The following is a 23,996-nucleotide window of genomic DNA, read 5'->3' as shown; positions in this document are numbered from 1 at the left end:
CCCTTTTGATGAGTAGAGTGGAATTGCTGTGTGATACATTTATGTTTAACTTCAAATATTTTTCTTTATTTTAGTTTATTTGAAAGGCAGAGAGGAAGAGACATGCAGACGGAGATCTTCACCCACTGGTTCACTCCCCAAATGCCTGCAACAGCCAGGGCTGGGCCAGGCCAAAGCCAGGACCTGGCGCTCCACCCGAGTCTTCCAAGTTCATGAGCCATCACCTATGCCTCCTAAGACGTGCATTAAGGGGCCGACACTGTGGCACAGTGGGTTAAACCTCTGCCTGCGGGGCCGGCATCCCGTATGAGTGTTGGTTCACGTCCCAGCTGCTCCACTTCCGATCCAGCTCCCTGCTGACGTGCCTGGGCAAGAGCAGAAAGAGCCCAAGTCCTTGGGCTTCTGCCACCCATGTGGGAGATTGGAGGAAGCTCCTGACTCCTGGCTTCAGCCTGGCCCAGCCCTAGCCGTTGCAGCCTTTGGGGGAGTGGATCTCTTTCTCTCATTCTCTCCCTCTGTAACTCCGTCTGTCAAATATATAAATACATCTTTTTAAAATGTGCATTAATAGGAAGGTGGAATGGAGAGCAGAAGTAGGACCTGAACCCAGGCACTCCAGCATGGAGGCAGGAGTCCCAAGTGGGGGCTTAACCGCTGCACCAAGCGACATTGACAGGTTGTTGTCTAAGGTAGCTCTGACTTTTTACACTCCCACCAGTGACGTATGAAAGTTCTAGTGTCTCTGTGTCCTTGCCAACACTCATTATTATTTCTTTTCTTTTTCTTTCTTTTTTTTTTTTTTTTAAGATTGATGTATCTATTTGAAAGGCAGAGTTACAGAGACTGAGAGAGATCTTCCATCCTCTGGTTCACTTCCCAAATTGCCACAATGGCCGAGGCCAGGAGGCTGTAAATCCACCCGGGTCTCCCGTGTGAGTGGCAGGGGCCCAAGCCCTCGGGCCATCATCTGCTGCTTCCCCAGCGCATTAGCAGGGAGCTGGATGGGAAGAAGAATGGCTGGGACTTGACCAGGTGCTCACGTGCGATGCTGGCCTTGCAAGAGGCCACCTGACTGGCTGAGCCACAACACCGGCCCCGTATTCTTCTTTTTTTAATCCTTCTGCAGAACTTTAAGAAAACAAAACAAAACAAAAAACACCACCGACGCCTGGCTCCATCCCAAACCAATCAACCTTGGGGTTGGGACCCAGGCGTAGGTATTCAGAATAAAACAAAACAAAGATATCCCTACTTTAAAAGCTGCTTCTGTGCAGAAGGGTTGAGAACTGGAGACCTGACTTCAGGCCTGCTCTGCGGGGCCCCGGGAAGGACCTCACGCTGGCCAGTGGCCTCTCACATACCCAGAAACCCACAGGCTCGGGGGTGGGAGGCAGACATCCCCCAACCCCGTGCCTGCCGAGAAGTCACGGTCACGCGCTCAGGAGCTCAGTCCCAGGACGGAGCCGCCTGTGGGAAGGAGAGGGAAGGGGCCTGGCCGTGGCCTTGATTTCTGTTCGGCCAGCTGAGAGCCTGAGAAACGCCTCCCATAACCTCAGGGATCCAGGCCTCCGAAGAGATTAGAAAAATAGGACATTCTTGGCTGCAGACTGGCTCCAGATAACCCAGGAGAAATGCAAGATGATTGGTAGCAGCAGGAAGCAAAGACAGCTTAGAGGCTCAGCCGGGCACTAGGCCAGGGCCACCCAATCCGCCCTCCTTCTGAAGGGTCTGCAAACCGTAATGGCCACCCATTCTTTTTCCTTTTTAAAGACTTATTTATTTATTTGAAAAGCAGAGTTACAGAGAGAGAGATTTTTCCATCTGCTGGCTCACTCCCCAAATGCCCACAACAGCCTGAGCTGGGCCAGACTAAAGCCAGGAGCCTGGAACTCTATCCAGGTTTCCCACGTGAGTGACAGGGACCCAGACACTTGAGCCATTGCCTGCTGCCTCTCAGATGCATTGGCAGGAAGCCGGATGGGAAGAAGAGTGGCCAGGTGCCACCAGGCACTCCAGCTGCCCCACGACGCCCGGTGCATGACCACCATTCTTGAATTCACCCATTGTTTATGGGGCAGGCGCAACACCTGCATCCCATAGGAGAGTTTCTGGGCTCCGCTTTCTAGTCCAGCTTCCTGCCAATGCACACGCTGAAGGCAGCAGGTCGTGGCTCAAGTCCTCAGGCCCCTGTCACCCAGCGGGAGGAAGACCTGGAGTGAGCTCTGGGCTCCAGGCTTCAGGCTGGCCCAAACCAGGCAGTTGCTGGCATTTGGGTGAACTAGTGGATAGGAAATCTCTCTCCGGCTGAAGATGGCGGCCTCTCATCGTCAAAAGAAAAAGTCCCTGTCTCTTGTTGCCCCTTCCTTCAGTCACTTTGAAATGACACTACTGGCTTAGGAAATCCAACCGTCTGGACGCCACTGCCTCCACCCAGCTCCCCCAAAACAGTGGAAGCTGGAAAGCTCTGGCGAGTATAACGAAAACACAGAGGGTTATGAGGCTCAGGGGACCACAGGGAAGGGGGCGCCCATGAGTCAGTCAACCAGCAGGCTGAAAGAGGTGTAGAAACCGGAAAGGAAGCTGGAACATGGAGGGGGGGGGAGGGGAGGGAGAGGAGGAAGAGGGGGAGGAGGAGGAGGGAGAAGAGGAGGGGGAAGAGGAGGGGGAAGGAGGGAGAAGAGGAGCAGGGAGAAGGGGGGAAGGGAGAGGAGGAGGGGGAGGAGGGGGAGGAGGGGGAATTCAGAGGGGGAGACACCAGCGCAGAGATGGGGAGGCATCAGATGACGCTGCAAATGATTTGGGGCCCTGGAAAAGCACCACCTGGTAGCAAACCTTAGCACCCTGGGGTTCCGACCTGGAAGGGCCTCCTGGGACCAGCTCCTTCCCCGAGAAAGGGACCGATCTGCAAGGAAGAAACGGGAAGGAAACGGACATCACTGCGGACCAGGCCTCCAAGCTCTGGAAGGCAGGCGGTCAGCCACCAGCTCCGTCCTGGCTGAACGCTGAAGTCCCAGGGCTGTGTTTTCCCTCTCCCCGGCTGGTAAGGGGCCAACTCCATGGGGACGATTTTGTCCAGCTGCATCCTGGAAGCAGATGGCCATTTGCCTGTTTGGGGCGATGTCACCAGCCCTTGCTGCTCTGACATCTGCCCCTCCCACCTCCACCGCTTGTTCCTACTGTGTCTCCCGGCACTCGTTCCCCGGCACGGGCACAGGAGCCACACTGCTGACACATCAGGCTACACGAGGAGGGGGCCGCTTCCCCAGGGGGAGCTGCGTGGGCCTTGGGTCAGCAGAGGAGGTGGGCTGACGCAGCTTCTCCAAGCCATGCAGGGTTCCAAAGAAAACACAACTGGAGACGGCGTGTGTGTGTGTGTGTGTGTGTGTGTGTGTGTGTGTGTGGTGTGTGAGGGCGGCCAGACTATGCCTGATGACCTCTTGGGCAGAAATCCTGGAACCTGTGTTCACCCACTTGGACGTTACTTCCTCCTGCTGTGCCTCGGTTTCCCAGTCTGTTGGGCAACAGTAGGGGTCTCAAGAGATTTCTATGACTAAATGGGATGATAGAAAACAAAACGAAACAGATGCAGTAGTTAAAACATGGGATCTGGAACCAGACTGACTTGAGCTCATTATTTAACTTCTCTGGGCCTTGTTTGTTCCTCTGTAAAATGGGGGTGATATTTGTCTCACAGGATGCTGCGAGGTTTAAGTTGACTTCCTTCCTTCCTCTCTTCCTTCCTTTTCAGATGTACATATTCATTTGAGAAGCAGAGTTATAGAGAGGAGGGAGAAACAGAGGATTGAAAGGCAGCCATATGGGGTCAGTGCTATAGCAAAGCCGGTAAAGCTGCTACCTGCAGTGTGGGCATCCCATATAGGCGCTGGTTCAAGTCCTGCTGCTCCACTTCCGATCCAGCTCTCTGCTTTGGCCATTTGGAGAGTGAACCAGTAGATAGAAGATATATCTCTCTCTCTTTCAGTCTGTCTTTCACACAAATAAAGTAAATCTTAAAAAAAAAAAAAAAAAAGAAAGAAAAAGCCCTTCCTGCATGGGAAGATCCAGTGGAAGCTCCTGGCTTCAGATTGGTGCAGCTCTGGCCGTTGCGGCCATCTGGGGAGTGAACCAGCGGATGGAGGACCTCTCTCCTCTGCCTCTCTCTGTAACTCTTTCAAATAAATAAAAATAAATCTTTTTTAAAAAAATAAAGAAAGGGAACCATAAAATACACCAAACGCCATAGTTAAAGGAAGGCTTTACTGTTGAGTGGGGGAAACTGGACAGGCTGCCTCCCTGTGCAGGAGAGCACAGCGGCCTGTGCTGAGAGAACAGGTCTTACAGAGCTTTGTAGAGGTCAGGAAGTGGGAGCAGCGAATCCCCTTAGGGTGGGCCATTTGGTCACCTGACTTCTAGTGAGCCAGGCTGGGCTTAGAATGGAACTTATTGTACAAAATGGCGACAGGCCAGAGCCTGAGATGGCGCCATAGACAAGATCGTCCATCCACTAGTTCACTCCCCAACTGGTCGCAATGAAGCAGTAGATGGTTCTCTCTCCCCCTTCTCTGTAACTCTGCCTTTCAAATAAATGAATATTTAAACTAATAAAATACAAAGGGACCAACATTGTGTGCAGTGGGTTAAGCCACAGCCTACAAAGAGATCCCATATGAGCACCGGTTTGAGACCCAGCTGCTCTACTTCCCATCCAGCTCCTTGCTACTCTGCCTGGGAAGCAGAAGACGGCCCAAGTGCTTGGATGGGGCTCTGGGCTCCTGGCTTCTGCCAGGCCCAGCCCTAGCCATTGTGGCCATTTGACAAGTAAAGCAGCAGATAGAAGATCTATCTGTTTCTCTCTGGAACTCTGCCTTTCAAATAAACAAATAAATCCTATTTAAAAAAAAAAAAGTGTGACCAGGGCTGGGTTGGTCCAAAGCCAGAGAATCCATCCAGGCCTCCCATGTGGGTGCAGGGGCCCAAGTGCTGGGGTCATTTTCATTGCTTTCCCACATACGTGAACAGGGAGCTGGGTCAGAAGTGGAGCAGCCAGTGCTCCAATATGGGATGCCAGTGTTGCAGGCGGCAGCTTAACTGGCTGTGCCACAGCGCAGGCCCCAAGCACTTCCTGTTAAACAACCAGCTCATAGGAATTTCTGCAGCCCTTTGGTGTGCCGTATGCTAGGTGCTACACTACATATACTTGAGTCACATCAAACCCTCATCACTGCCCAGGGAGGTAGGCAGGTACCACACCATCCCCATTTTACAGATATGAACACTGAGCCTTAGAAAGAAATGGTTTCTTCTGCAATTGGTAAGCTCTACATAGTCTGTGTTTCCTTTAGACATTGTTGATAATGACTTTCATGGTTTGGGGGCAGGGTTGAACCTCTGTGACAGGGACCAGGGGGCCCTAAAACATGCCTGGAAACCAAGGCATGGAGGCAGAGTTTCTTCTCAGTAAAACAAAAAGCCGCTCACCGTGGGGCGGGGGAGGGTTGCGGCACGGCCAGTGTCCCATGCTGGAGCGCCAGTTCGAATCTCACTGTCCCCGCATGGGAAGCCCAGATTCCTGGCTTTGGCCATTTGGAGAGTGACCCAGCAGATGGAAGACCTCTCTCTCTCTCTCTCTCTCTCTCTCTCTCTCTCTCTCTGTCTTTCACATAAATAAAATAAATCTTCACAAAAAAAAGCTACCAATGGTTGATAATGCTAACGATTGTAGCCAACATTTTTCTGAGCCCCACCAAACGCCAAGCACGCATTAAGCCGTCTCAGTGAATGAACTCATTGGATCCTCACAGCCACGCTTTGATGGTGTTCATTTCACAGTTGGGGAAACTGAGGCCCAAGAGTTAAGTCAGTGGTCCACAGCTGCACGTAGAGCTCGCTGGGCACCCTGGAAGAGACAAAAATGATACAAAGACAGAGGTTTCACTTCAGTGGGAGGAATGAGATGAAGCCACCGCCCAGCCAGGCTCTAGGAAGGTTATTCAAGTTCAAAGGCACAAAGGCACTTCCTCCTCTGGCCGCCCTCAGCACTCCAGCACTTTCTCTGTCCCCACAGCCACACACACACCCCACACCCCACACCCCCCCGTGCCTTGCTTGCTTGTGCTTCGTGCCCCTAACCGTAACAGCCAGCATTTACTTGACACTGATGACGTGCCGGCACCATGGTGGCTCCCGCACACCTAAGAACCGACAGCCCAGGACGCGCACGTGGTCCCTCAGGCGCCAGAGTCCAGCAAGCTCTTACTCTCTGGACTGTAAAACCCACCGGCCTGAATTCCACCAAGTCTGTGGAGTCCAACAGCAGCCCCGGGGCTCCCCTAGGTCTGGGCCACCAAGCATGCCCAGCTCCCCCGGGGCTGAGTGGGTTCCTGGGAACAGTTTCCTAATCAGAAGGCCCTGGGTGAATCAGGAGCAGGTCGCCTACCCAGCTGGCGGCGTGGTGCAGAAGCCACGCTCAGGGCGCGTTGGTATTGCTTCCTCTTTGGTCTTTCAGGAAGCACCTACCATGTGCCCTGTCCCGTGGGCAGCTGAGGGGGAGCACCTGGCTCCAAGGGTTAACCAAAACATCCGCAATCCTGCAGAAAGAGCCAAGCGCTCCTGGGAGAATTCCAGTCCCCCCGGGGGTGGGGGGGTGGGGGATCTTCCCACAGCTCTCCCTTGCACTTGGTTTTTCCAAGTGGGAAAGGTCCCTGGGTCCTTAGGGTCCCCAGGGAGTGACACAGAGACAAAGGCCAGGCAAGGAGAGGTCTGGAGATGATTGCCAGGGAGGGAAGGGAGAGACCGCGCCTCCGCGGTGACTTCGTGTCTAACCCTGGGCTACCATGAAAGCTCCTATGCCCCTGCTCATTTTGCTGGATGGGGAACCGACTCAGTAACCCCATGAAGTGACTTGCACACGATCACGTAGGGAGATGGGTAGCTGTCCCGGGAAAGCAGCACTGCTGCGGTTGGGCGGTGGGCGGGGGCGGGCCCACACACCCACCCCCGCACTTCCCTCCCTCTTGCTCACTTGGGTCCCCCACTTGTCTCGACAGCGGTCGGGCTTGTCACGGGGCTCGAACAGCCCTCTCCACTCTCCCGGCTGCCAGCGTCCCGCCTCATCCCCTCCCAGCCCCTGAGGGAGGAGGGGAGAGCGGAGAGGGGAGGGGGGTCGCGGAGGCCCGGCTTTATAAAGGCGGCAGGGACAGCGCTGCCCGCCAGACCCCGCCGCCCGGATCCCCTGCGCAGCCGCCCCCAGCTCCACGGCTAAGTGAGTTGGGGCGCGTCCCTGTCCCATCCCTGACCCTCGCCGAGCCAAGCCTGCGGCGCACTGACCCCGGGGTGGGAAGGATCGGGAGAACTGGGGGGGGGGGGGGCACAGATCCCCAAGGGGAGGACTTAGGACCCGGGAGCCCTCTGTCCGGCCGGCAGCTCCTCTCCCCCCTCGGCGTGGGCCCTGGGAGACCGCGAGCCACCCCCCAGGAATGCGCGTGCAGCCGTTGCCATGGCAACGTGCAAGCCTGCTCCCGCCCGCCGCTGGAGGAGCGGGGAGACGCTGGGGGGGGGGGGGCGGCCCCCCGGAGGTCCGGACTCGTCGCGCGGCGGTTGCACTCGGGAACCGAGACCACCCCCTCCCCGGGCCCCGAGTCCTTTGGGACCAGAGCGCAGGTCCCGTGGCCTCTCAGCCTCAGTATCTACCTTTGCCAAATGGAGGCAGGATTATCGGTTCCGAATTCCCGGAAGAGTTACCTGGAAGGTAACACCCCGGGCTAGACCCTTCTAATGGTCGGACGTCCAAGGAGTGGATTCTAGCGACCCCACCCCACCCCCAGGCCCGCTCGCCATGGCCCTCTTCGGGGCCGTCTTCCTAGCGCTGCTGGCTGGCGCTCACGCGGAGATCCCCGGCTGCAAGATCCGCGTCACCTCCGAGGCGCTGGCGCTGGGTAAGGCGCGCTGCAGGCGGGGGCGGCCGGGGGTGGGGTCGCCGTCCCCAGCTAAGGGTCTCCTGCTGCCTCAGTGAAGCAGGAGGGGCTGCGCTTTTTGGAGCAAGAACTGGAGACCATCACCATCCCCGACCTGCGAGGACGAGAGGGCCACTTCTACTACAACATCTCTGAGTGAGTGGGCCCCGGAGGCGGGGCGGTCCGGAGGCGGGACTTAGAGAGACCCAGCCCGCCAACATAGGCGGGGCCAGGAAGATGGGCGTGGCCCGACTAGAAGAGGCAAGGACCAGCGAATGACAAATGGCCAGAGAGCACCAAAAGGGTGGCAGGGAACTGGCCAGTGGATGGGAGTGGAGTCTAGGGCAGCGCTGGAGCTCATGGGAGGAGTGGTTTAGGGCCAGGGGTGGGAGGGGAACTGGGATAGGGGGCGGACCTTAGGTGATAGGATTTGGTTAAATGACCAGGGGTAGCAGCCCCAAGAAGAGGGAGTGGAGGGTATGCAAGCAACAAAACTTCCAAGAGGTGGAGTGAAGCTCACTATCCACTCTTGGGTCAGGGGCACCCCCGCCCTGAGCTTCCCGGGTCCAAGTTGGCTCCCTAAAGGCAATGGAAGAATTCATTCCACCCAGCCCAGCTTCCCCAGGCCTGGGGTGGAAGAGGCGGGTGCGGATTTCCCGTGGTTGCGTGGGTGGGTGGGGTCCCTCTTTGTGCCCCGGGTCTGACCCTGAGGCCTCCCACAGCGTGAAGGTCACGGAGCTGCAGCTGACCGGGTCTGAGCTCCACTTCCAGCCGGAGCAGGAGCTCGCGCTGCAGATCACCAACGCCTCCTTGGGGCTGCGCTTCCGACGGCAGCTCCTCTACTGGTTCTTGTGAGCACCCAGCACCCCCAGGGGAGCGGAAGGCAGGCGGGAGGGCCAGTGGGGCTGGGGGCTGGGGGCGACCCCACGGCTTTGCTGTTTCCATTTCTCCATCTGTGTAATGGGTACCGCCAGATCACTGCACACAGGTTGCTATCAGGGTTTGGAGGCTGCCTGATAAACTGCAGAAGTGAGCCTTAGAGAGACAGCGATGCGTGGGAGCAGGGAGGGGGCAGTGAAGAGCGAGGCTCCCTGCGGGGGTGACCAGTCACCGCCTTCGGCAGCTATGACGGGGGCTACATCAACGCCTCGGCCGAGGGGGTGTCCATCCGGACGGCTCTGCAGCTCTCCCAGGGTCCCGCCGGCCAGATGAGAGTGTCCAACGTTTCCTGCCTGGCCTCTGTCTCCAGGATGCACGCGGCGTTTGGGGGAACATTCAGGTGAGCTGCAGCCAGGGCCCCCCTGGGGAGCCTCGCAGCCCATCTGCCCAGCGACGCTGGCAAAGCAGAGCAGCTGGTCCCAGTCTTGGCTACGCCAAGCGTGGCTGCGTGAGCTTCAGCAAGTCCCTCAGGTTCAGTGCCCAGCTCCCTCGCGGGTGACACGGGGATGATGTCAGAACCTATTTTATAAAGTCAGCGAGAGGTTTGGAGAAGTATTTAGAACAGTCCCTGGCGTGTGACGCGTGCTTATCTCCGTGCTAGCCACTCAGTAATTGTGAGGACTGGTACGCACAGCTGGGTTCAGAAAGGGGCTTTGTGCTGGTTCTAAGAGGGCGTAGGGGAGAAAAGACGGTGGACTGACCATCTGGGGTCGGTATAGCCAGTTCATGTTTGTGCAGCAAAGAGTCTATGAGGCCTTAAGGATTCAGAAAGGACCTCAGAGCCAGGCCGAAGGGACAGAACGTTTGTCCTCAGGGCCTTGGGCGAGGAACCAAGACAGCAGTGTTGGGGTTCAGGGGAGAGTGATCTGGGAGGACTGCCTGGGAGAGGAAGCCTCTAAGATGGGGAAGCACAGGGTGGGAGCACTGAGGGTGGAGGGCGCTCCGAGCAGGTTTGAGGAACCCTGCGTGTTCACTGGGCTGCTGGGAAAGGCGTTGGGGGGGGGGGGTCTTGAGAATCAGGTGAGCGAGGAGATCGGGCCTCCTTCGTGGGAAATGGCCATGGTGGAGCTGGTAATTCAGGCTGGAGTGGAGGCGACCCCACCCCCGCCACGTCCCTGGACAGTGACTTCTCCTGGACTTGGGCTGGGTAGGGGCAGGGTCTGGGCTCACCCGGCCTCTCGTCTGCTGGCAGGAAAGTGTACGAGTTTCTCTCCACGTTCATCACTTCCGGGATGCGTTTCCTCCTCAACCTGCAGGTGTGGGCAGTGGCAGGCGGGGACGGGCAGCGGGGGGGCGTGCCCTCCCTGGAGCGGGCCCTGACCCTGGCCCCCACCTCCCAGATCTGCCCGGTGCTCTACCACGCAGGCATGGTCCTCCTCAACTCCCTCTTGGACACTGTACCGGGTGAGTTGGCACTGGTGGGGCTGGGAGCTCTGGGCCAGGCTCCTGGAGTAGGTGTGGGGTGAGGAGCAGGCTGGGGGCACAGGGGCCGTGCAGTGTGGAGCAGTCCTGGGTCCCAGTGTGGCCTCTGCTGCTGGCTTGCCCTATGACCTCAGGTGAGTACTTCTGTCCCTTGGATTCCTCTTGTGGTTGGCACTGGCTCCCCCTGGAGGCAGCTGTGAGGATTGTCCTTGCCTTTGCCTTCACCGCCTAGCACGAATGGCCCGTTCTCAGCCGTGACCTCTGGCACAACTCGAAGGGCGTGGGAAGGGAAGGTGGGGGCAGGGGATGCCGAGGAGGGGAAAGAACCCTTTGCCATCTTGCTTAGCGATTTGCTGAAACTCCTGAAGTAGTGATAATAATAACAACAGTTGACATCAGGGCGCACCTGCCACACACTAGGCACTCAGTGTCTTCCTCTTAAAACGAATTTGATCCCCCGACCACGCCATGAGGGAAAAGTCCCTGCTCGGTGACCGAGGCCCGGGGACGTCAAGGCTGCCGGTGACTTCGGCCTCCCTGCAGTGCGCAGTGCTGTGGATGAGCTTGTGGGCATTGACTACTCCCTCCTGAAGGACCCCGTGGTGTCCAACAGCTATCTGGACATGGAGTTCCGGGTGAGCTGCCCGGGGGTGGGGGTGTGCGGGTGAGACCTCCGACCTCCTCGCCAGATTCCTTCTTCTTCTATTGCATTGATCTTTACCTTCTCGAAGCCCGGCTCTGCCGAGGCCACTTTTACCACCAAGGCTACGTGGCTCCCCAGTGCCACAAAACACTGACTTTGACCTCCAGGGTCTGGCGCCGGCGCTTTGTTAGCCTTACCTGGCTCCACCTTCCTCACTCCATCCTGTGTCTTGCAGCTCCTCCCTTGCTTCCCACCCCAGGGCTTTTGCTCAGGCACAGCCTCTCCCCATCTTCCTCGAAGGAGCTAGACAGGAACCTGTGTGCACATAAACCCACTTCATCCCCCCACAACCCTGGGAGTCAGGTGCTAACACCATCCTCCTTTCAAGGATGCAAAGCCTTGCTCAGAGAGGTAGCTTCACCTGCCCAAGGCCACACAGCTCATTGGCAGGCAGCAGCTTGGCTCCCCTCTGGGGAGTATGGCAGAGTTTCAGAGCACAAATTCCGGAGCTACAATGTCTGAAGTTCAAGTCCTGGCTCTGATCACCCCAATGCTACCTCTTCCACCAGCCTTTCCTGATCCTCCCTTCTCCAGTCTGACGAGGGTGCTCCCTTGCAGTCCCCGGCCACCCTGCTTCCTCCCACCTTTTAAGAGCTGTGCCCTAAGTCCCCGAGAACAGCGGCTGGGTCCTGCTCGCCGCCATCCCCATGAGTGCTTTCTAGGATGGCGGCCGTCAGCGCCATCGTGCTGGGAGACAGCTGTGCCTGAGCGACAGCTGTCAGTCTGGGTGCGGGGCCAGTCTGCCTTGATGCGACCCCGATCCCTCAACTCCAGGGAGCCTTCTTCCCCCTGGCCGAGGGGAACTGGAGCTTCCTCAACCGGGCAGTGGAGCCCCAGCTGCAGGAGGAGGAGCGCATGGTGTATGTGGCCTTCTCGGAGTTCTTCTTCGACTCGGCCATGGAGAGCTACTTCCGGGCAGGGGCCCTGAAGCTGTCGCTGGTGGGGGACAAGGTATGCTGGGGCCTGACTGGGGGTCAGGTGACAGGGGACTGGGCACAGAGCTCCCGGTGATCTGTCTTTGCTCCCAACTCCCCCGTGCAGGTGCCCCACGATCTAGACATCCTGCTGCGAGCCACCTACTTTGGGAGCATCGTGTTGCTGGTGAGCACTGGCGGGAGGCGGGCAGGTGGCCAGGGCTGGAGGGCACGGCGCCCGCCTGCCAGCAGGTGTGTGCGGGGGGTGGCTCCTGGTAGCAGCCATGGGTGAGACAGAGGCCTGGCCCCTGGCCTGTGGCTGTGCCCTTCACCTTGCCACACTGGCCCCAGCAGCAAACGGGGTGGGGTTGCTCCTCCCTTTTCACGGAGCTCTTGGCAGGACGGGGCGGGTGTGAACCCATGCTGGGCAGGTACAGGGGCTCTAACAGTGAATCTATTTCTTTGTCTGGTTCCCCTTGTTTAACAAGGCAGGCAGTGGGAGCTAAGAAGGCTGAAAGAAACCCTTCAGTTATGTCAAAGGGTGTGCCCTTGGTATAATGTTGTAAATGGTGGAGCTGGAATTTGCACCTGGAGTTGAGTCTCTGAGTTCACAATGCAAATGCTCCAGGTTGGCCTGGGGCTTCGGTGGATTAACTCCTTCGAACAGAACAGCACCAGGGACACAGTGAGTGCTCTGTGGACTGCTGCTACTGCTCTCGCCACCGGCAGATTCCTGGCCACGGAGTGAAGGGTGTGGGCTCTGCTGTCAGACCGCCCGGCTTCCATTCCCCGTTCTGCGCGATTACTTGCTGCCTCCCTGCCTCAGTGTCCCCTCTGAACACCGAGGAGCAGTGTCCCTGGCGCGCATGCTCACTGGGAGGTTGAAGGGCACAGCCACACAGCCGGGGATGGTGGGGACTAAGCCTTGGCTCCAATGTAGCCTAGAGGCTTAGAGGAAGGTGCACCAGGGGCCGGGATGTTACCGCAAAGGCCTGTCTCTCGGGATCTTGGTTGGCCATGGTCCCTAATTATGGAGGGGAATTTTGGAAAACAGGTGGGGAACCGCATGGAGGCAGGCTATGGCCTCTGCCACCTCTGGTCCCCAAGGGCCAAGTCTGTGTCAGTCTTCTCGCGCCAGGGGGCTAGCCAGGGCACCGAGCAGGACCCGACCGGCCCTCCCTGCCGTCTGTCCACAGAGTCCCGCGGTGATCGACTCCCCGCTGAAGCTGGAACTCCAGGTCACGGCGCCTCCCCGCTGCACCATCAAGCCCTCGGGCACCACCATCTCTGTCACCGCCAGCGTCACCATCGCCCTGGCCCCGCCCATGCAGCCCGAGGTCCAGCTGTCCAGCATGGTCATGGTGCGGGCCTCAGGGTGGGGGCAGCCAGGGGTCAGGGGGAAGCGGGCTGTGGCCCTCTGCAGCCGGTGACAGCCCCCTCCCCCACGTGTCTGCAGGACGCCCGCCTCAGTGCCAAGATGGCTCTCCGGGGGAAGGCGCTGCGCACGCAGCTGGACCTGCGCAAGTGAGCAGCCGTGCTGTGCCGGGGGCCGGGCAGGCCCCTCGCTGTCAGGGCTGGAGGCACAGCCGTCTCCCAGCATGGTGGCGCTGATGGCCACCATCCTAGAAGGCACTCCTGGGCTGGGTGCTGTCTTTGTTACTTTGTCCAAGTGCTTTCCAAAAGCCTAGCTCCTCAACGCGGGGCAGGGCGGGGCACATGTCCCACCAGGTTAAGGGAGGGGCCCACGGCCTGGCAGCCGAGAGGATGAGAGCCTGGGTTTTGGTAGAAACAGCACAGCACAGCCCTGTGGCCTGAGGAGCGCCATGTGTATCTTCCCAAGCCTCCTTCAGGTGCGAACCACAGCACAGGTGACCATGGCGCTTCCTTCCTGGGGCTGTGCTGTCTGAACGGGAACTGCGGCCACAGGTGACCGCCAGCATCCAGATTCATAGCAACGAAATCCCTCGCGTTTCAGCAGACACGCGGGGGGTGGGCCAGCGAGTTCCCCAGCAGACAGTGCAGACCCAGAACGTCACCCACGAAGTTCCACGCTCGGTGCTGCGTTAGGGACTTCAGGAGAAAATGCAAGGGTGGTGATGGCAGAGAGCCTGGGTCCTAGGGGCAGGCTCTGCCAGTTCCCAGCCACTGACGGAACCTCTCTGGGCCCCTCCGTCCTCACGCACAAAGTGCAAATCATAGTGCCTGCTTTAAACACGTTGAGAGGCAGAGAAAGACACACACACACAGAGAGGCGGTTCCATCCACTGGTTTACTCCTTGAACACTACAATGGCCTGGGCCAAAGCGGGAGCCAAGAACCCAATCTAGGTCTCCCACATGGGCGGCAGGAACCCAAGCACTTAAGCCATGACTGCTGCCTCCCAGGGTGTGTGTTGGGAGTCAGGAGCTGCAGCCGGGTATGTTCCGGTATCCTGATAGGGCATGCGGGCATCTTACCTGCTAGGCCGAACGCCTGCCCGCTTTTTAGAGTTGCTATGAGTACTAAGTCAACTGGTTTCTAAAATTACTTTGATGATATTTAGCCTTTTTTTTTTTTTTTAAATGTGCTTAGTATCTGCCAGGAAGTAGGCCTTGTGGTTTTTGTTGCCTAAAATGAACACCACCTGCCAAGGTGTACACTGAAGCCTGCCGTGTAGACGTGCTCAGCGGAGGCCAAGCAGCAGACCTGGGGGAAAGGAGACCCAGGGAGGGGGCAACGAAGGACCCGTGCTAGGGTCTGCCTCTGGAACCCGCAGTGCTGCCTGGCAGGGCGCGTGGGTGACAGAGAGGTGCCCGCTAGGCTCGGGCAGCCCGGGGAAGGTGGGCTTGCAGGCTGCCTGCCCACCAGCCTCGCGTCTCTCCCGCAGATTCCGAATCTACTCGAACCAGTCTGCCTTTGAGTCACTGGCTGTGAGTTGGCAATGGCGGGGGGCGAGCCGGGCCGAGGGCCGAGGTGGGCGGCCGAGGCAAGCTCCCCGCCATGGCTGCCCTGTCTCCCCTCCCTGCAGTTGATCCCACTCCAGGCCCCTCTGAAGACCTTGCTGCAGATCGGGGTGATGCCCATGCTCAACGGTAGGGCTGGGGGTGGAGGAGGCCGGGAGGGGTGAGCAGGGCGGGCCCAGACTGATCCAGTGGCTCCCACCCACAGAGCGGACCTGGCGTGGAGTGCAGATCCCCCTCCCCGAGGGCATCAACTTTGTGCGCGAGGTGGTGACAAACCACGCGGTGAGTGTGGGCGCAATGGGGCAGCTGGGCAGGGCCCCCCACCCCGCAGCTTCCCCGTGCCCTCCATGACCCAACGCTGGCTCCCCTTTCACTGACCAACACTCCCGTCCTAATCATATGAGGCTCCCCCGGTCCTTTGCACAGGCCATGTCTCTCCTTAGGACACTTCTCCCAGCCCACCCTGACACCTACTAATCTCCCAGATTTTAGCTAGGAAGTCACTTCCTCCAGGAAGCCCTCTGTGTCTCCCTCCAGATTTGAGAAACCCTCAAGGCCACGAGCTGTTCCGTGGCTCCGAGCCACCACCCGTACCCACGAGCTCCCCCCCTCTCTCCCTCCCCGCACAGGGCTTCCTCACCATCGGTGCTGACCTCCACTTTGCCAAAGGCCTGCGTGAGGTGATCTACAAGAACCGTGAGGCGATCGACAAGAACCAGCCCGCGGCCCCCAGGCAGCCGCAGGCATCTGAGGCTCCCCTGCCTGTCCCCACAGCTGACTGAGCCCCCCGCGCCCCCCTGCCCGGCAGCTGCCATCCAGGACTCAGCCCCCCACTCCCCGACACAGCCCCTCCCCTCCCTGGCGTCCCCGCTAACCCCCAGGGCCGCAGAGAAAGGGTGTGAAGCTGCACCCATTTAATTCCATGATCGGTCAGTCCCTCGATTACAGTCTGCCCACGCCTCGGCGGTGGGCTGTCCTGAGCTCCATGTGATTCCTGGGGTGCAGTCAAGGGCGCCGTGGAAGCAGGGTGGGGCCGGGCCGGCCACCCCGGGGCAGTGTGGGGTGCGTGGGGCGGAGGGAAGCCGGGGGCTGGGGCAGTTTCTGGAGGCAGGGGCCTGCCCCACAGGGGCAGAGCTGGGTCCCAGCCCGTGCGGGGCTGGACCAGGCGGGAGTGGGGGGGATCCCGTGGTGTCAGTACGGCTCTCTGTTCAGGAAGCGGGAGAACATGGTAAAGGCAGCCTGAGGCTTGTCGGTGGGGACCATGTGTCCGGCGCCCTGGGGGGCAGCGGCTCGTGAGATGTTTCCTTCACCCTAAGCCCTTTGTGCTTCCCGTCCCCGCCCTCCCCCGACCCCCTGGGAAGCCCCCCCCCCCAGCCGCCCAGGCCCCGCCCTACCTTGATGGTGAGAAAGGCAATGTGGGAGAACTCCTTCACGAAGCCAGCAATCTGCTCTCCGCTGTCCCCGTAGTCCACCAGCCAGGGCCGGCGCTGCACCTCCATCTGCCCCGCCAGGAAAGACATCAGCCCGCGGCGGCCCCTCCGCCCCACTCACAGCGGCCAGCCGGTTGGGCCTCGGGAGCCAGCGGCTCCTGGCCGGGTTTGTCCTCCGGCAGCCGGAACCACGCATGCGCACATGCACACCCGCCCCCTCCCCGTCTGCACCTGCCTCACCTTCTGGTTCAGGGAATCCACAAACCACTCATCGCCCAGGAAGTTGCAGGCCATGTCCACATCTCCATTGTACAACAAGATCTGATACTTCTGGAATAGGGCAGGGGAACAGGAGGGGTCCGGAATAAGCCAAGGCCGCAGCTCTTGCCTGGGTCAACCCCCGACCTCCTGGAGTTCAAGGGGCCCAGCGAGATCGCCTGAACCTGGAGATTCTCCTGTTTGCTGACATCCTTACAACGTGTCTGGTGAGCCTGAACTAAACACGTGGGCCATGGAAGTAGATGTTGAGATTATCCCCATTTTATAGCTGGGGAAACTGAGGCAGCGGCCATTTAAGAAACTTGCCCAGGAGCACATACCTTGTAAAGGGACAATGCTATTAACCATCGTGCCGGTCCTGCATGACCTGGGACAAGGCTGTGTCCCCACGCTGGACCTCTGCCCATCTGTGACAAGATCCCCCAAGTTCTCACCCTAAAGGCTCCTGGGCTGATGCAGACCCCCGGGCCTCCTCCAGCAGAGTACGACGGGGTGGGGACAGAGCTCAGTTCAAATCCTGACCCCACTGACCCCAGGACCTTGGGCACGTGACTTCACCACGTGGGGCTGCAGCTTCCTCTGCCTGAGGGGAGCTCTCAGGGGGTCCCCAGCAGTGCTGCCCCGGCACCTGTGAGTTGAGCAGCTTCAGGTACTGGGAGTTCATGCTTTGGTAGAGACGGCGGTACTGAATGTTCACCAAGAAGCTGCCGGGAGTAGGTGGGCGGGCCCCAGGACGGCCAGGGAGGGGGAGAAGAGAGACAACAGATCAGACCTCTCCTGCCCTAGGTGGCAGACGGCTGGGTTCCAGTCCCCTCCGTGGGTGTCACCTGTCCAGGGCTTCTGGAATTCGGATGCTGAACCCACCCCCATTCAGAAGTGTACAGGCACTCTGGTTGCTATGGCAACCGGGATGCAGCTGGCATTCCAAGCCTGGGGGCCAGCAGGCAGTGCAGCGTGTGCACTGAGCGGTCAGAATGGACCTCAGGGGCCCCCACCGTGCCAGGCGTCACTTGGCGGGGGTCACAGGAGATCTGGGCAGCTGGGGACGGTGTCCGTTAACTGACTACCGTGGAGTAACAGACACTGACAAACAGTGTGGCCCTGAAGGATGAATGGGCTGAACGGCAATGGGCCCCCAACCCCAGCCCCCACCCCCTGCTCACAATGGGTGAGACCAGGATGTGTCTTGTCCTGAATGCCCAGCATCCCCTCGGAGAAACCCGAGCCAGAGGGCGCCCGGCGGCCTGCGGCCCTGAGCCCCAGGCCGCCACAGAGCTCTTACTTGCACATGTCCCAGCTGGGCAGCTGCTCGGGGATGTGCAGGGCCTTGCGCACGTAAGGGTTGTTGAGGTAGGTGGAGGCGGCCGTGGTGTTGGTGCAGGGGGGGTCCATGTGCACCTTATCCCCAGTACGCAGCAGCAGCTGGGGACACAGAGAGGGATGTCAGGCTTTGCCTCCCTGCCTCCCCCGGCCCCAACCCCACGGGGACGAGACCCAGGCCCTCGCCCACCTGATGCCATGTCCGCTTGAGCGGCAGGCGCGTGAAGAGGTTGCCTAAATCCTGAACCACCAGAGTGTCCTTCTCATACCTGCAAGGGAAATGGGTGCAAGGGGGCCGGGCCTCCAGCTGGGACTGGGGTTGGGCCCGAGCAGCGTGGGGCCACACTCACCTCACATGGCCGGGCACGCCCCCAGCACACGGGGCGTACAGGTTGTAGATGTTGAGGCCCGAGTTGCCCACGATACGAGACACTTCCTGAAGCTGCAATGACACACCCAGCCCTGAGCTTTCCAGGCCCCAGCCCTGGCACCCCTCGGGGCTCTCGGACGCCACCTCTCTCATCACTCTCCACCCGCTCTGAACAGGGGTAGGAAAACAGGTTTGGTGGAAGCAATCTTCCAAACCCGGAAGCACCCTTGTTTTTCCAGGCAGGTGACTTCCACATTCTGGGCCTCAGTTTCTCCATCTGGAAAATGGGGAGACATGACTATCTCCCATGAAGGAGCCGTGGTTCAGCTCGGTACCTGGCACAGCACAGGGATCTGAGAAACAGGAAATCCACCCCCCCCACACACACACACAGAAGCTTCTGAAAGGTGACAGGGGACAAGGGGTCAAGAGTCCCCCAAGGAGGGGACGTGGCCCCACTGTCAGGGCAGGGCCGGTGCAGGGGGTGGGGCACAGGCTCACGCTGGTCACGCATTCTGGGTCTTTGTTGTCGTAGAAGTTGCATTTGTTCTGGGAGCAGCAGTGGGTCTGCAGGGAAGACCAGAGCCTGTGGCAGACCAGAGAGAAGCGCTCAGGCCCAGGTGGGCAGGGGAGGGGGGCGGCCACCCACCGTCTGCCTGCAAAGTCCCATCAGGTCTGATCTGGGGGACTGAGGAAGACCATCACAGTGTGACAGGCAGGTCTCCAAGCAAGCTGCCCAGGGGCCGGCCAGCACTCCTGCGCCCCTGTGAAGTGACTCGCAGGCTAGCCTTGGGGCATCCAGCCCTGCCCACAACCCTACTCCCCACCCCCCTCTCACAAACCAGGGCAGGGCTGGGGTTGTCACGCACTTGGCACGCGGGCTGTGATCCTGACCCACCCCACCCGACAGATTGCCCAATCCCCCTTCTTCCATACCGGTTCCCCAGAAGGCCGTGGTAGTAGGCAAAATAGACCAGCGAGTTGTCGTTCTGCTCGTAGGAGGAGAGGCCATTGCCCACGGCCAGCCCCTGTGGAACAGGCAGGGCGCTCAGCTCATCTGCACGGTGGGCAGGGCTGTGCCTGACACGTACCCAGCCCTGCTGCAATCCAGATGTTGAAACCCCAGCTGGATTGTGGGGGTGGATGGGTGGGAACATCCACGCAGAGTCAGGAAGGGACTGGGCAGCCTGGCAGCTGAGCGCCCCATGCAGAGATGGGGAATCTGGTGGCAGGCAGAGCTCGGCGGAGGCCGGGCTGGGTGGGGCGCCGGCCCGGGTGATCCGGCCAATGCCAAGGCCACAGCTCCCCTTGCCTCCGCCGCTGCCCCGCACCTGCAAGTTCATGCTGGGATCCTCCATGACCAGCACGGCCAGGGTGGGGATGTAGATGCCGGCATAGCTCTCTCCTGTCAGGAAAAGTTTGTTGTCCTTGTACTCCGGAAAGAGGCGGAAGAAATCTTTGAGGGCCTCGTAATTGTTCTGGGCAACCTGGGGGTGGCAGGAGCAGGGCTTTGGCTGAAACAGACCTGGGAGATCATGACCCCAACCCCCGCCCCCTGTGTGTGCAAGAGGAAGTGACTGGGCCCTGACTGCACCACACAGCCCCGGGCCGAGCCAGGCCCGGACTCCAAGGCCCGGCTCTCTGCACCTGCTCCACACCAGTTTGGACCACCCGCGGGGCTGGATCAGGAGGCTGCTGCCAGTCTCACCTCAGTGTCATTGGTTACGTAAAGCTTGTCATTGGAGTAGGAGAAGCCCACCCCAGCCGGGGACTCGATGTACAACACGTTGGCAATCTACAGGGGAGGAGGCAAGAGGTGACAGGGTCCCCAAGCCCATCCCGGTGCCCAGGTGCCACCCACTGCCCACCAAGCCCTGGGGTTCCGGCTATACCAGATTCCAAGAATAGGGGTTGTACTGCAGAGTGACGCCGTCCGGCTGGATCTGAGAAGGCAGAGAGGTGGCTGAGGAGGTCCCAGAAGTCCCTTTCAGTGTGGGATCCCTTCCCCCCCGTCCGGGGAGGCCAAGTCAGCAAGGGAAAACAGGGAGGCCCAAGGACAAGGGGACCGGAGTCTTCCTCTCCCTCTTCCGCGGCGCCACCTACTCACCAGGAAGGGGCCGTGCTCAGTCAGGAGCCCGTCCAGAGAGCTGCAGCCGGGACCACCGTTGAGCCAGAGCACCACAGGGCTGCTCTTGGGGTCCTTCTGGGACTCCACAAACCTGGGGCGGGTGGAGGGCAGGGCAGGGCTGGACCCGGCAGAGGGGCTCCCAGGCGCCCCCAGAACCCCGTCCCTCCCCTCCCCTCCCCCGGGTGGGCTTCGCACCGCCTCCCCCCTCCCCAGCCCGCCCTGGGCGCCGGGCGGCAGACCAGTAGTGGAAGTGCTTGGAGTCGGAGGCTCGCAGGTAGCCCGAGTACTGGCGGAAAGACGGCTGCTTGGCCAGCCCCGGGAGGCACTGGATCTCGTCCTGGTCCGGGGCTGCCTGGCTCCGGGGCGCGCAGGACGCCAAGAGCAGCAGGAACAGCGGCAACAGCGCGGCGCGGGCCATCTGCGGGAGCAAGGCGCGGGCGCCGGTCGCGGACTCGCGCCCCGGCTGCTCTGCACTTCCGCGCCGCCGCCCCGGGGAGCACAGGGCGGCGCCCGGGCCCCGGAAGCTTCCGCCCGCCGAGCCTCCGCCGCCCCGACCCAGGGGCTCGGGGACCGCTTCCAGCCTCCGGAGCCCCCTCACCTCGGCTCCTCGCGTCTCTGCTCTCCAGGAGGCGCCGGGAGACTGGCAGTCATGTGTACTCCGAGTCACGTGCGCGCCGGCCTCACGTGACAGCCTTTCTCGGGCCCCCGCTCTGGTCCCCGGGGGTGGGGTGGGGGGCGGGGGCGGGCCACGCTGGGTCAAGGTCCTCCGGCGCCTAAGGTCGAAGCCCGGGCGCCTGCGATCAGATGACCTGGGTGTGGACCAGTCCGGTGTCCCGGCCTCCCGGGGCTCAGTTCCGAGCCGGGCAAGCGGCGCTAGGACCCCCGGGCAGAGCCTCGGGCTGAGGGGGAATGCCTTACATGGTTTCTCCGCGGTCACCGCGTCCTCCCGCCGCCCAAAATAGCCCCTGGCGCCTGTGCCCCTGCCTCATGGCCGGGACATGGCTGCTGCCTCCGAGCCCGAGCCGTTGGCCGCATCCTGGGGACCCGCACGCCCGGAGCCCCCGCCCACCCGCTTCCACCCTGTGCACGGCGCTAACATCCGCGTGGACCCCTCCGGGACACGGGCCACGCGCGTGGAGAGCTTCGCCCACGGCGTGTGCTTCAGTCGCGAGCCGCTGGCGCCGGGCCAGGTGTTCCTGGTGGAGATCGAGGAGAAGGAGCTGGGCTGGTGCGGGCACTTGCGCCTCGGCCTGACCGCGCTGGACCCCGCCGGCCTGGCCGTCGTGCCCGAGTTCTCGCTGCCGGACCTGGTCAGCCTCGGCCACACCTGGGTCTTCGCCATCACGCGCCACCACAACCGCGTGCCCCGGGAGGGCCAGCCGGCGGCCGAGGCACTGGCCCCCAGCCGACCGCCGGCGCTCCTGGTGGAACCCTATCTGTGCGTCGAGCAGTTCCGCATCCCGCGGGACCGCCTGGTGGGCCGCAGCCGGCCGGGGCTCTACAGCCACCTCCTGGACCAGCTCTACGAGCTGAACGTGCTGCCTCCGACCGCGCGCCGGAGCCGCCTGGGCGTCCTCTTCTGCCCGCTCCGGGACGGCACCGCCGACATGCACATCGTCATCAACGGCGAGGACATGGGCCCCAGCGCCCGGGGGCTGCCCGCTGCCCAGCCCCTCTACGCCGTGGTGGACGTGTTCGCCTCCACCAAGAGCGTGCGCCTGGTCCAGCTCGAGTATGGCTGTAGGTATCCCACCCGCCCTGGGCAGCAGCGACCCCTCCTGGCCAGGTGCGGGGACAGGCCCGTGCCCGGACTTCCCGGCCTGCGGGCTAGGCCGAGGCCCCTCTGTCCAGCACTGGCTACAGGTTGCCCCTCTCCTTGTGATTCTGCATAAAGTCCCTCCTGGCTCTGGGCCACAGCACACCCGCGTGGGCGGATGGATTAGGGCTCCCACTTTGTTGTGGCGCTGCCTTCTGTGTCAGCCTAGTGTGGGGATTCCAAAACGGTTTTAGATCTTGGGCCTCTTTGAGAGCTGGGTGCTTCCTTCATTAGGAAAACGCTCAGCGGTCGGGCATCTCAGCTGGAGGAACATCCCACACCCGACTGGGTGCTTCTTTGGCCTGAGGCTCGTTAGAACCCCCCGAAATCGAGTTTATACCCCTGAAGGTATTTCATGAATTCAGGGAAATAGAGCCCGCTCCGGGCCGCAGCCTGCAGCACAGGCCACATAGACACCTCCCCCGGCCCCAGAAGCTGCCAGGAATTGGGGGAGAGAGAGTTTATGATAGAGAGGGGGCTGGGGTGTTGTGAAAGACCTCATCCCCATGGGCACCCCCGTGAAACAGCGGGGCCTGAGAGCTGCTACAGACCTGCCCTGGGGAATGGCAGAGTAGGTGCCGAGACCCCGGTCCTGACCCACTCTGACCGCCCCTCCCCCATCAGTGCCACTACACCCTTCTCTCCGCAGTGCCCTCCCTTCAGACTCTGTGCCGCTTGGTCATCCAGAGGAGCGTGGTGCACCGGCTGGCCATCGACGGGCTCCATCTACCCAAAGGGCTCAAGGATTTCTGCAAGTATGAGTGATGGCCAGCAGCCCCCCCCCCCCCCCCCCCGGGGCAGGACCACAGGAGCGCACCCTGGCCCCGGAGCTGCGGGCTGGTCGGAAGCTGGCCACGGTGCTGCGATGCGAGCCAGGACCGGAAATAAACGCAGCCAGTGCTGACACTGATCCTTGTAGGATCTCCTTGTCCCTGGAACCTGTGAGAGACGCTTCTAGAATCACTGTGGGTCAGCAGGTCAGAGCTAGAGAGCATCTCAGACATCGGCAGACCAATGGTTCCTGGCCTGGCCACTGGCTGGCATGATGGGATACTTAGAATGTCTAGTCCCAGGCCCCATCTAAGATTCTCTTTACACTTGTTGGGGGACTGGGTCTAGGGTTGAGTAGTGTTTGCTGGCAGTAGAGGCTTCAGTTCCAGCACATGGTCATCAGCTGAGGAGTTTTGAAAAATAGTCATACCTAGGGGCCGGCGCTGTGGCACAGCAGGTTAAGCCGCTGCCTGCAGTGCCGGTATCCCATACGGGCGCTGGGTTGAGTCCTGGCTGCTCCATTTCCAATCCAGCTCCCTCCTAATGTGCCTAGGAAATCAGCAGAGGATGGCCCCTGTAACTCTTTGAAATAAAAACAAATCTTAAAAAAAAATAATAGTCATACCTGGATTCTGATATAATTGGCGTGGGATGAGGCTGGGCATCACGCTGGCTTTTTTATTTATTTATTTATTTATTTACTTATTTATTTATTTATTTGAAAGGTGGGATTACAGAAGAAAGAGGGAGAGAGAGAGAGATCTTCCATCTGCTGGTTCACTCCCCAAATGGCCACAGCAGCTAGAACTGGGCTGGGCCTGGCTGAAGCTAGGAGCCAGGAGCTTCACCTGGGCCTTCCACGTGGATGGAGGGCCCAAGCAGTTGGGCCAGCTTCTGCTGCTTCCCCAGACGCATTATCAGGGAGCTGGATTGGAAGTGCTGCACCTGGGACTCAGATTGGCACCCGTGTGAGATGCCAGCATTGCTGGCGGTAGCTTAACCCATTATGC

The 23,996-nt window shown here is 60.4% G+C and overlaps 3 protein-coding genes across 3 annotated transcripts; 2 read left to right on the top strand and 1 right to left on the bottom strand.

Moving 5' to 3' along the window:
- The first annotated feature begins 7,192 nt into the window (after positions 1–7,192).
- PLTP (phospholipid transfer protein) lies at positions 7,193–15,816 on the top strand. Its single transcript, XM_062204278.1, has 16 exons — positions 7,193–7,261; positions 7,824–7,934; positions 8,009–8,108; positions 8,675–8,803; positions 9,076–9,231; positions 10,084–10,147; positions 10,232–10,295; positions 10,857–10,948; positions 11,791–11,967; positions 12,058–12,117; positions 13,127–13,291; positions 13,387–13,454; positions 14,797–14,839; positions 14,938–15,001; positions 15,078–15,154; positions 15,502–15,816. Exons 2-16 carry the CDS (start codon positions 7,835–7,837, stop codon positions 15,652–15,654), a joined length of 1,512 nt encoding a protein of 503 aa, XP_062060262.1. The 5' UTR covers positions 7,193–7,261; positions 7,824–7,834; the 3' UTR covers positions 15,655–15,816.
- On the bottom strand, positions 15,772–21,065 carry CTSA (cathepsin A). Its single transcript, XM_062204279.1, is given in 16 exon segments — positions 15,772–16,147; positions 16,267–16,371; positions 16,543–16,632; positions 17,210–17,285; positions 17,864–18,003; positions 18,092–18,170; positions 18,252–18,343; positions 18,773–18,857; positions 19,208–19,299; positions 19,603–19,758; positions 19,980–20,066; positions 20,164–20,214; positions 20,379–20,490; positions 20,639–20,817; positions 20,998–21,008; positions 21,011–21,065. Coding segments are annotated over 16 exon segments (1,479 nt in total). The 5' UTR covers positions 21,051–21,065; the 3' UTR covers positions 15,772–16,063.
- A 57-nt stretch (positions 21,066–21,122) lies between these two features.
- NEURL2 (neuralized E3 ubiquitin protein ligase 2) lies at positions 21,123–23,566 on the top strand. Its single transcript, XM_062204280.1, has 2 exons — positions 21,123–22,139; positions 22,865–23,566. Exons 1-2 carry the CDS (start codon positions 21,398–21,400, stop codon positions 22,978–22,980), a joined length of 858 nt encoding a protein of 285 aa, XP_062060264.1. The 5' UTR covers positions 21,123–21,397; the 3' UTR covers positions 22,981–23,566.
- Positions 23,567–23,996: the final 430 nt, after the last annotated feature.

Source organism: Lepus europaeus, chromosome 10, assembly GCF_033115175.1.
Source record: "Lepus europaeus isolate LE1 chromosome 10, mLepTim1.pri, whole genome shotgun sequence".
NCBI classification, from domain to species: domain Eukaryota; kingdom Metazoa; phylum Chordata; class Mammalia; order Lagomorpha; family Leporidae; genus Lepus; species Lepus europaeus.
The sequence above is the reverse complement of the archived record's forward strand: the minus strand, read 5'-3'. Positions and strand labels throughout refer to the sequence as shown.